Source organism: Engraulis encrasicolus, chromosome 14, assembly GCF_034702125.1.
Source record: "Engraulis encrasicolus isolate BLACKSEA-1 chromosome 14, IST_EnEncr_1.0, whole genome shotgun sequence".
Lineage (NCBI taxonomy): Eukaryota > Metazoa > Chordata > Actinopteri > Clupeiformes > Engraulidae > Engraulis > Engraulis encrasicolus.
The window spans coordinates 42,069,954-42,082,453 of NC_085870.1; the positions used below are offsets into that span (position 1 = coordinate 42,069,954).

The 12,500-nt window shown below is 43.3% G+C and overlaps 1 protein-coding gene across 7 annotated transcripts in view; it reads right to left on the minus strand.

Moving 5' to 3' along the window:
- Positions 1-2,170: 2,170 nt before the first annotated feature.
- Positions 2,171-12,500, minus strand: part of hdac11 (histone deacetylase 11) — a 38,883-nt gene continuing 28,553 nt past the window's right edge. For all 7 annotated transcript variants that reach the window (XM_063215790.1, XM_063215786.1, XM_063215792.1 and 4 more), the window contains exons 10-11: positions 10,132-10,310; positions 2,171-6,500 (exon numbers count right to left, since the gene is read on the minus strand). In XM_063215790.1, coding sequence (XP_063071860.1) covers positions 6,261-6,500; positions 10,132-10,310 — 419 coding nt within the window. In that variant the 3' untranslated portion in view covers positions 2,171-6,260. The remainder of the gene's footprint in view (positions 6,501-10,131; positions 10,311-12,500) is intronic.

Below are 12,500 nucleotides of genomic sequence, written 5' to 3' on the forward strand. Positions count from 1 at the left end.
GGAGAGAGAGAGGGTCCAGCCCTGGGACCTGATTACATTGAATGTATTGGATGTTGTCCTGGGCCCGGTCAAAGCAGTCAGCGGCCCAGAGGGTTTGGACCATGTTCAGGGCTGGACGGGGAGAAAACACCAGGCCAGGCATTTTCAGCCAAGACCGAACTGCCAGGCATTGAGAGACTATGAAGCCTGCGACAACATTTTTAGTCTTCTATCAAAAGCTTTTTTGACCACAGCCAAAAATGAATAGCCTATGTAAGGTCTGCTGTAGCAGCACGAGGACCACTACATTAAGGGGAGGACCAGATCAAAATCATTAACAGTCCACCGGGCAAATGCCCTGTATGCCTTGTGGCCAATTCAGCCATGGCTGTGTTAACAGGCTTACTGGCAGCTTATTTGGACAAAGCAACCCATTTCAACAGAACACAACACCTTGTCTTCTCTTCCATCTGCGTGACCCGGCCGATGGGGTTTACTGTGAGGTAAGGGGGTCGTGCGGGAGGAGGACGCCGCACCACGCTCCACATTACGTCAGGCCCCTATAAAAGGGAGGAAAAAGCCTTGGAGATGGTGCCAGGTCTTTGGTGGTTAATGAGCATGTGTTAAAAAAAAAAAACATGACAGCGGGGGAGCGGTACTAAAGAGGCATCAGAGACAAGATTTTCAGCACCCAGGGAAGGCCTGGCCAGACGGTGAGAGAGTGAAAAGGTAGAAAAAGATTGGTGTGGGAATAGATGAGAAGACAGGGGGGGGGGGTATGCTGAGAGAAAGAGAATGTGAAAGGACTTGACAGGGGAGGAGAGAGAAAGAGAGGCAATGGCAGGAAAAAAACAGTCAGTGCGTAAGAATGGTGGCGCAGTTTGGGTGGGTAAAGAAAGGAAAATCAATAGAGACAATAGTAGAAACTGATGAAAAGAGAACTACAAAACTACTGAAAATACATGAGCGAGTGGCTGGAGAGAGGCTGCATGTGGAAGAGATACTACATGGAAAGAAAGAAAGAAAGAAAGAAAGAAAGAAAGAAAGAAAGAAAGAAAGAAAGAAAGAAAGAAAGAAAGAAAGAAAGAAAGAAAGAAAGAAAGAAAGAAAGAAAGAAAGAAAGAAAGAATGAGAGACAGCTTGCATGACGCAATGCTGGCCAGATGCAAGCTACGTATGTGCTGACTCATAGAGAAAGTTCTACAGATTTCTCTGGACTGCATCAGAACTGGGCGGCCGGTCATCTCGTGACCGAGTCGCAGAACACAAACAAACCCCCCGCCAGCTGGTGGAACAGCACAACAGAGCAGTTGGACCTGCTGCTGTGTCCTCGCTCAAAAACATTTCATCACCACCATTTTGGGTTTGGACTGGGCTGCATGATATCAGAAAAAAAATCGATACTCGATAACAGCATGCAATACCTCGATAACGATATTTAAGCGATATTTAGAAATATTGTCGGCATGTGTGGAGGGAGAAGCTTTGGTCATGGTGGGCTTCTTGTGAATTTGTTGATATTCAGCTAGTGATTGGACACAGAAATGTTTTACTTGTTAGCGATAATTAATTATTTTCCGCGATACGCATATCGCCACTCTTATTATCGCAATATTGTTTCTTTTTTGATATAGTGTGCAGCCCTAGTTTGGACTCCAAGTGAGTGCAATCATACAGTCAAAGCCTTAATACTGCAATTATTTGTTTCTGACAAGATAGGAAGTACCTAGAACACCTTTGGGGGAAGTGGGTAAGCTTTCCTGACATCTTGCATAAAATTGTTTATATGACGGCAAACTCCATTAAAAGTATCACAACCACAATGCAGTAGATTCATATCTTATGTGAGCCAATGACATAGCCTGTGGGAAGAATAAGTGTTGAATGCCGAGTCATCTCTCTTTTAAAGATCCAATATCAGCATCCAAGTCATGTCTATCTGGATGACATGTTTTTATATAGACTATCAAATCATCGCTGACTTTAAAGGAGCACATTTAAATGCTTTATTAGACCACATTCCTCTTTTCTTTGCATGCCCTCAAACTAAATTTCAAAGATCCTTTCTTGGAAAGAAAAATAGTATATTTGTAATAAAATGAGTTATAAAAAAGGAATACATGGAATAAGACACCACAGTGTTAGCTCAAACTTCAAATGAAAAAGAAAGCCATTCATGACTCATGATTGTTTAAATGTGTAAAAACCATTTAGCCACATAATAGCAACAACAATAACAGAAGCATTTTTATAGCACATTATCATACACAACTGTCATTCAATGGCACTTAAAAATGTCACATAAAAACATTGGTGTGGGACATAAGGCACAGTCAAAACAACAACAACAGCAAGGGTACTGTAGTTTAGTCCTGATTTATTCATTCATTTGTACACAGAGGTATTAACATGTCATATGGCATCTACAGTCACGTAACCAAGCAAGCTCGAGAAAACACATTACATCATGACCTTACATCAACCTAAGGTGCCAATAGTAAGCAGCTCTTTGAAGAAACATAAAAACAAACGCAATGTAGTTTTTGGATCAGTAGAGGACAATTTTTGAAAACAAGTATAAAAAGGTGCATTAATGTCGACCCATTAACTACTTGACTTGAAAGGCAGTGTCAGTTACGTATCTATGTACTCGATATTCTGCCCACTGCACTCACTCACTGCTAACTGTGAGCTAATGCTTCAACATAGTCATCCGAAGTTCCATTTCCATCTTGTCAATGGATGTCTACAGATGTCAACATTTCAGTGACTGTCCTTTTGATAAGTTGCTGTAAATGATGCCTACGTTGGTAGTGGTGTAAAGGTGGAGAGCAAAGGGGTGGTTTTGTGGTGCAGGTGAAGATATTATTTTGACCATTGTGTTTCTGAGAGCCATCAACTCAAAAAGAAGACAAAAAGAAAAGAGAAAAGGAGGAATGAAAAGGAGCAGGAAACCAGCAGCTCATTATGAGGTCATTAGTCAGTTCTCTCAAGCGAGCGAGAGACATACACATGGCTAACGACAACAGACAGGCAGTCAGACACCAGCCTTCTAGCAAAGATCTGCATAGAGGGAAAATCTCCTTTTTCAAAAGCTATTAGGTCTCAAAAACCCCTTGCATACATGGGAAGTCAGCTTCGACAAAAGGAAAAAAGCAAGAAAAAAGGTAAGTGGTATGTTGTTCACTTTTTTGGGGGGGGTGAGGGGATTATTTCCCCTCCATTTCCCTTGCAGCTTTTCTCTACGTTCCCCGCTGGAAGGCTCTTCTCATAAATAACAGATGCAGTCGAGGCAGATAAGGGTTGGGGAGAGGGATGGGGGGTGGCGTAGGTGGGATGGATGACTCAAGCTGCCCTGGGAAGCAGAGAGACAGAGAGAGAGAGAGAGAGAGAGAGAGAGAGAGAGAGAGAGAGAGAGAGAGAGAGAGAGAGAGATGTTCCTTGAAGCCCACACACCTGTAATTTACCACTTAGACTGTAAAAATGCAGCTTGTGTGTGAGTGTTTGTGAGTAAACAGTTTTTAAAAGTTGGGTATGTATGGTGATACCTCAGACAAATTAAATTAAACCTGTCTAGCCCACACATTGTTCCAATGAAATATAAGATTCTATTACGAAAGTCAGGTGTTGGGCAGACACAAAAAAATACTCCGAAGCTGTGTAGCCTTGTAAAGTTTTCTTCCACGGCAGTACTCCACAGGCAAAGCATCTTCAGATGACGTACAAACAAACTAATTCGTTCACACCATCCAATGCCATCTGCTGTTTACACCAAGTATGAACAATGATCCACTGCCCTAGTTGGTAACATAGGCAACATTTTTTTGTGTGTACAGCAATCTTCTGACAAAGTTTAAGACCTAAAATAGATTACTTATAACCTGGCAAACCAGACTATAACATAAAACATAAAGTCTGGAACCCCACCATAGGCAAAGTTGGGGAGCCAAAGGTTGGCAATCAAGCTGGTTCCAACTGCTCAAACTGTTTAATTGCATATAACAGCCACATATTCACCCTACAAACTCTTCCTAAATGACTTGCCACACAGATTCAAAAAGAGAAAAAGTCTTGCTGCACTGATACAGTAGAGCGTTGGTATTGAAAGACAGGTTCTGTGTCCTTCTGGATAATCTCTGATGACGCCGAGCTGGACCAACTTGCCAGGCAAAAATATTTTCTGCTGTAGACGTTTAGTTTACTAGGCTTTATTACTTAAGGAGACAACGGCAAGATAATCGCCCCACTCTGGAGACAATAAAATTAAAATTGCATGAGAGATTATATGTGATGATGAATGCCTAATGATGTTGATGTTAACCTTTAAAAAGGGGGAAATTTCCCATGGTAAAAGAGACACATAAAGTTATGAGTTTGACATCATAATAGATGAAGTGTGATTAGCTATGTCTTTCTGCCTTCTTCTCTCACTCCTCCTCAGTGTGTGTGTGTGTGTGTGTGTGTGTGTGTGAATGTGTCTGCATTTGTTCCTTTGTAAAACATCATTCACAGCATGGAAGACATACATAGCGGAAAGCACAGCGGTGAGCACAGTGGGCAACTGAATGCAAATGTGGGTATACGGAAATATGAACAGTTACAAACGTATCAAATAGCTGAAATAAACACGACCAATATCCCTAAAATAACACACAGAAATGATTCCCTAAAAAAAGGATCCTTTTGTGGGAAGATAGGCTGTTAGGGATGTTACATTTACCATGACTGATTTAGTGTGGAAAAGCACTGTAGTGCAGCTGCAAATACTACACACACACACGGTTTCCTCATTGGACAGCCCAGTTCCCCACTGTCTTGTGTACAAAGGAACATAAGACCAGCCATGTTGCTTCTAACTACTTTGTTCTCTGCCACAATTAATGACATGAGTTACTCGTTCAGGCAGGTTTTGGATAATGTACCATCCTAACAATGGTTACCACAAGGAAAAATAAGATATTCAGCTCCCTCTGACACTAATTTGGCCTGGGTCTGGGCTTCATCAGGGCCTAACCTAACATGAGCTGCTGCACCCAGGTGTCAGCCAAGACCATTGAATTAATTACTGAACGAATCCCATTTAAATGGATGAGGTCACATTCTCTCTCTCGTTCTCTCACTCTCTCTCTGTCTCTCAATTTTCACACACCAACTACTCCTACATTAGTGCTTTGAACTTCAACATAAAGTGTTTTTTTATATAAAACTTTGTTTACTTCATTACAACTTAAAGCTTCTCACAGATTAAGATGCGCTTTCATCTACATGTGCCACCCACATGGTGGCAGTTATCTCTTGGGTCCTGACAGCCAGGTCCTTAGTTATTCCTGCTCAGCCAGCATTAAGTAGGTGAAAACAGATAACTGGGAACTGAGTGACTATCAGCTGCATGAGCTTTCTTTTTAAAAATAAAATGTTAGTGATGAAGTTGGAAAACATGCCTTGGATGCATCCAGACTGGCCAGCAGAGCTTGAAGAAGCTACACCCATTGTACCAACAATGGAAAGGGAAGCGATTTAGTTGATTTTATGCGTGCCTCCCTAAAAGTGACAGAGCAAAGATGAATCCCACTATCAGGACTAAGTGTTGAAGACAACTGGACAGAAAACTAGTCTAGGTTAGACAACTAGCTGTTCAAGGAAAAAGACCAGAATATCTGCACTCATTCTTCACAAAATACCTCCACATGCTACCACAACCAGTGTATTCTCATTTTGTTTTAGTTTTAACATGAATAGCATGCTGTGGGTCATCGTTGGCCAACACAGAAACCAAAAATGGAAGTTAAGTGCTCCCTTCAAGCAAGACTTGACAAACTCACAATAGTCATATCATTGGAGCAGCAAGGTTTCTGACTGCTGTTCTCTGTCTCAAGGCCTCTACACCAGTTCTGACAGCATTGTGGTATAGTTTCGAATTTGACAGTCTGAGGGGCTGTTTTGAAAGCAATGGAAATGTTGGCAAGAAAGAGCACAGTTCTGCGCTTTGTCAGAGCAGGTGTGTGGAGAGCTTCAGATGGCGTCGAAGGTTGCCCTCTGACATTTCCCACTTACAGTAAGTGGTCCCTTCAAGCAAACAAAACCAAACAATGTTCATGTCATTGAAAAAGAAACTCATGCAAGGCCTCTGAATGGCTGATGTGCTCAAATGGCGTTGAAGGTTGCCCCGATGACAAAGACTTTTAGAAGACTCCTCTTCGAGAAGACCTAACCAATGTTTATGTCATCGAACCAGGATCTCCTGCAAGGCCGCTGGATGGCTGGTAATTCTGTCTATGTTGTCAGATGGCATTGAAGGTGGCCCCCGCCGACACAGACTTGCTCATCATGAGTGGCATGAGGGAGGGGCCAGCGCCGTCGGGGGGCGCGCCGTCGATGAGACCCTCGCGCCGCAGGTTGAGGATGGAGTCGGCGATGATGCGGGCCGTCTTCTTCTGGTAGCCGCCCGACGTCACCATGAGGATGGGGATGCTCCGCCGGCGGGCCGCCCGGAACACGATCTCGTCTCGCTTCACGATGCCCTGAGCAGAACAGGGAGAAAAGATGATGCTGAATTTAGTGGGTGTGATGCAGTGGACGTGAAAGCGAAAGCTCACCGGGAAAACTTCCATTGTCATTGTGATACAGCACTCCATAGCACACAGTGCTCACTGCACACAACAAAGTTGCATTTATGCTTCACCCCTTGCAAGCGGGCAGCCCTGAACGGCGCCTCAAGGGAGCAGTGCTATAGGATGGTACCATGCTCAGGGTCATGGAAGAGGACAGGGTAGAGCACAGGTTAAGTATGCCCCCCACCAAACTGGAGGGTTGGGAACTGAACCAGCCACCCTTGGCCTACAAGGCTGACACCCTACTGCTTACACATGACAGAGCAGTGAGCTGTGAGCAGGGTTGCCAGATGAGACTGATGATGTCCAGCCCAAAAAAATGCTCAAAACTTGTCTGGAAGTAGCTTGATAAACCAGACTAAATGTGGATGTCTAATTTAGTCTGGCCTCGATGCATAATACATCCGAAGATTGTTGATGAGAACAACCTTCCCTCAAAACCCTGCCCGCTTTGACTCAAAACACATCTTTGCGTTGTAATTGGTTTGCCAGATTCATGGCATTCTGGCTTCATTGAATCATTATGCGAGGCCAGACCCACCCGTAGACAAAACATTTTGCCGTCCAGCGGGTGACGCTGGTTCACCAGGCTAGTCTGGAAGCACTAAATCCCTCCCAATTTGAACTAATTTCTATTGATTTCTATAGCCATAAATTGGCAGAAAAACACACCCAAATGCCTTTTTTTTACCCGCAGCCGGCCATCCTAAGCAGCCCAATTGGGCTAGGGTTGTGCCATGTGCTTGGACTGGAACAGGATCTTGTCTCACTTCAGAATTCCCCAAATAGGAACCAGAGAGACATTTTTCATTATGCCCTGAACAGAAGAGCAGAGCAGGAAGAACAGAGAGGTTGCCATTAGGGTATGATGGAGAGGCTATCACTAGGGTTGTGGGTGTGCTCTGACTGGAACACTATCTTGTCTGTCTCTTCACCTTGCTATCAACAGGAAACAGAGAAGCAGTGGTTAGTGGTATGTAGGATTGTAGTACAGTAAATTCTACAACATCATAACAATAGTTATATGACATTATTGACAGGTCTTAAGTAACAGATTAAGACTAGCCTATCATTTTGGTTAACAACAATAGTACAGGCAGAGATTCTTTAAGTATAGAGATATGCCAACATAATAGGTTTCTATGGGCACCTAACATGACCAGGTTCCGGTCTGCCTAAAGGGGCGTGTCATAATGCTCCTAGCATTGAATAGAACAGTCCTCAGGTCTGCCTAGGTCTGCCTAAAGGGGGATTTCCCCCCCAATAATAGAACCCGGAAACAATGGGCCAATGGAACCTCTCTCTCTCTACTCTCTCTGGTACAGGCTCTGAAATAGTTAAATGTTTAAACGGATGGCATTTAATCGGACTTGATTTCTGACAAATATTTCAAGTCTCATTCTTCCTCGTTGACTTTCTGTGGACCACTTTACTATGTAGATGGCTAACGGCTAAAGGTTGGATGAAAAATGGGCAAATGATGAAGCATAGAAGCTAACACAGAGAGGCTATCAGGCCTCCCTTTTGTGGTTCTGATTTTGATTAGCCAGAATGGCAGGATAAGGAGTAGGTGTGCGTGTGCTTAATATCAGAATGGTGTAATCATGACTGTGTACAAACATCAAGTTGTGCAGTCATTACATCTAGGTCTTATACAGTAATTGCAGAATGGTCACTCCAGCAGAATCATGTCAGAACATATTTAGACACCATTTTTGATTGATTTAACAATCACTGACACAGTGGTGAGGATGGGCGTATTAAAGCACTAACCCAATCCACCAGCAAGCTTCGAAAAATCAACTGAAGAAGAAAGCCCAATGCACCTCTTTTACAACACAAATTGGCATTGAAAGCAAAGGAACTGTTAATGTGTAGCTGAATAGCTTAAACTCAGAGTCACAGTGTTTCTGAGTTTTTGCTGCAAAATAATATCAAGTTGTTTTGTCAGGTAGGGTAATTTTCTCCTACAGAACTTCAGACAGACACTGTACCACCAAACTATTAACACAATAGATCATGGAGGGTGGCAAAACAAATTCAGAATAGATTATCTCTATGTAAATGAACTACTGACTTGAAAACAATCAAAGGAAATAAAATGATTCAGTGTTACATTAAGATGCCAGTGTCAACAGCGGCAGTGGACCAGGTTTTCTCGATACCAGCCAATTGAGCGACCTCAAATGTATGTATTTAGGGGTTAAGATTTTCTCCTGTGACTTACTGTTTGTCAGGTGCAAGAGAGGCCGCTTGGGGCAAGCAGATGGGTGTCGCCTGCAAATATCTAGGCTACAACCTCATCTCGGAAACGATAGCACCCTCAGGGCTGACACAGTCCGTCACAAAAAATCAACAGCTTTGGCAGAGTATAATGACTTTCTTTGTGGCCCTCGTATTTGGTTATTGCCTATCCACCATGATATCCTCTCACTGTAAAGAGGGGCTCAGAGGGTTATAACACATATTTCATCCTGGGGAATATCATGATTAATACTCTAGAGATAGCGATACATTGAGAGACAGGAGGAAGTGGGGGAATGACACAACAACATACTAGCAAAGGAACAAGCTGCGTTGACTGCTGCTGTATAGGCCAGTTTCAATGGGTAAGGTACTATCTGTTGTGTGAGCACTGTATTGTGGGTCCATAATATTTATGACTATGAGATAAGAAGGACTTTTGCTCCCTGATATGATAGTGATCTAACAGTGTAGCTACAGGGCTGAGATGACACTCTAGATAGTTAGTGTGGCATCCTGGGTGTGAACTGCCTGGGAGAAAATGGAGATTTTGGTCTCCGCTTCGATGAACACTCTGTGTCTGTTGAGCCCACTCTGAACCTATCAGAAAGATACAGTATCATCAAGTTGATGAAGCAGTTCCTAGTGATGCTGCACCGAATGCTGTGCCATTGTCATCAGGTGTTACCGTGACCTTTCACAGAGGTTTAGATGGCAGACAGTAACTCATATTTTATTCATCCTGTGTCCTGCCTGCCATCATGTAATTGAACATTTTAGGAGCATAGCAATAAACGGTACAGCTACATTGATGATTGTTAAGGTGGACACGGCAATGGTTTTAACCACTGTTGACCACTGTGAAGAAATCATAAATGATAAAATACGACAAAAGAACTGAGGAAAGAAAGAAAGTTAAATAGATACACCACTATTTTACTGTAAACCTGAGAACCAGTTGTCAGATTTCATTTCACAAATTATCTGAAAACAGGGCTTTAACTCTTTTTATATAGAGCCTCTGTAATCATGTTGTTGCCATCAAAATGGTAATAATGTCCATATGCATCTTAATCTGTGATCTAGGTAATGTCACAGCAATGCTGTTGAGCTTTTTCAGCAAATATTGAATAATATCACCAGAGATCCCATCTGCATCATAGTGCTACGCGTAAAATAAACAACAGACTACCTCTTTAAAGTTTACACAGACACCCATCCAAATTGCCCATTACAATGGTGAAACAAGAGGGACATTGAACAGCCAACATGAGTGCCATAGCCAGTAGTAAGCTACCTGAGGTGATATGGCCAGGCCTCCGAGGGGGTCTCCGTCCAGGATGTCAGTGCCGGCGTTGTAGAGGATGACGTCGGGCCGCACCTCGTTCAGCGCCCCCTCCACATGCAGCTCCACCTTCTGAAGGTACTCCATGTCCTCGGTGCCCCAGTCCAGCTCCACTTTACGCTTTATCGCTCCTGGAGGACACGTACACACACATACGGACACACATACATGCGTGAGTGCACGCACGCACGCACGCACGCACACACACACACACACACACACAGATGTGTCGAGCAAGAGGAGGGAAACAAGTGGACATCAGTTGAAACAGGCAGACAGGGATCAGGTGTGCGTTGGTGGAGGGATGTGTATGAATTTCTAGTATCTCTCTGAATTACTGCCCACGCTATTGCACAATCACACACATATGCATACATGCATGCTCCCACGCACACAAGCAAGTACACACATGCAAGGACACATCTATGCACACACACACACACACACACACACACACACGGACACACACACTGTCTCTTTCAAGCTCGACAGCCACAAAAACAGACACTCATCATGTTCTACAAAACTTCAGTGACTTCAAAGGAGAAGCCGGGCTAATAATGGGCAGCGTTACTCCCCGAGACCTCAGACAATCTTCCTTCAATATTTCATGACTATTCTTTGCTCAGGCCATCACTCTGACTTCTAGATAGTCCAAGTGTTGCACTACGATATGAAATGCCTTAATAAATGAAACTCACTGTGAATACAGAAATCAGTGCAGACAGAGCCACCTTTGTACCTCATCATACAGTTCAAAAAGGGGCAGCCATGGCCAAAAGGTCGAATGTTTAGAACAGGGGTCAGGAACCTTTTTGGTGGAGAGAGCCATAAACGCAAAATGTTTTAAAAGAAAATTTCACGAGAGCCATACCATTTAAAAAACACTGAATGCAATTAAAAGCATTCCAATTAAGCCCAACAATCTTACTGTCAAGTTATTACTTTAATTGATAACATGTAAGTAGAGGGTTGCCAACTGTCAACTTCATTATGGCGAGGGTCTGGGAGTCCTCCCCCCGAAAATTTTGTATTTCTTTGATGTAATTTCCAGCATTTTAACACATTTTACCGTCCCATGTCCCGTTTCAATTCAATATGGAACCTGTACTTTTATTTATAAATATAGGACCATTCCGTATTTCAAGGGATGGTTGGCAACCCCAGATAAATAAGAGCCATATACAGTTCCCAAAAGAGCCATAGGTTCCTGACCCCTGGTTTAGAAGGTAGCTGATTTGAATCCCATATCATGTATGGCTTCACAGCCCTCGGGAACCACACCAGACGATACTCCAGGAACTGTATGAACTAACCTGTACCTAATAACCATGTTGCTTTGCTGTCCATCCTGCTGCGACAGCCAGGCTAGAGTGTAATGTCGCTGAATTCAATTTGTAGGAATTTGGAATTGTAAAAATGGGCTAAAAATATATTAAAAGAAGAGTGATGCCTGGGTGGCTAAAGAATGGGATTTCTAAAGAACTGATATTTGGCACCAGCACAGCCACTTAATTTCTCGCCGAGCTCGTCTGTGCCATGGTAGTCATGTACAGGATGGGATTTCAGTCGAATTTGCCCGAGGCTAAAAAGTAGTTTGTCACATGGCTGCACGTCATTACACACAGTCATTTGCAAAAAGTAGAATGGGATTACAATAATCAGCACACAAATAGTATTATTAAGAACATGCCATGATGTTTGCACTCCCTCTGTCTTTCCTCCCCCTAACCACAAGAACATTTCACCTCCAATGTGTAGAGCGTATCTCTTCCTGCTTTCTCCACAGTAATTAGCTGTGGGGGCCACCAGAGTGCCGTTAGAAGAAAGGAAGAGCTCTCCTTTCATTAGGTTGAAGACTTTGCCAGTCCATTCAGAAAACTATCAGCAAACAATGTGGCGGCACGGCACCCCTGCTCCCCTCCTTTCAAGCTAATAACAAAACCTGCGTGCCGCCTAATTAGTCTCCGCGCAGCTTTTAAACTGCATATGAGGACTCCAGGAAAAGCGTCTACGTGCAAATGAGGTGTTTTTCTCCTTCCGCTTTGAAGCTCCATCAGTGTCACAGGCTGAGCAGAGCAGCAATGTCTCTGGGAGTAACTTCTGAACTAAAAGCCAGCAGAAGGACACCCCAGCAAGAAAGGCACTTATCTTAGAAGGCCAGACGGTATTGCTCATTAATATGGCATGTATGGATGGGGGGATTGACAGACTGACAGACTGGAGAAAATGTATGGATTAATGAATTCACCTTTCATTAAATCATGGTATGGAATAGATTGAAAGGGTATGAAACACGTTGTATTTCAACTTCACTGGCA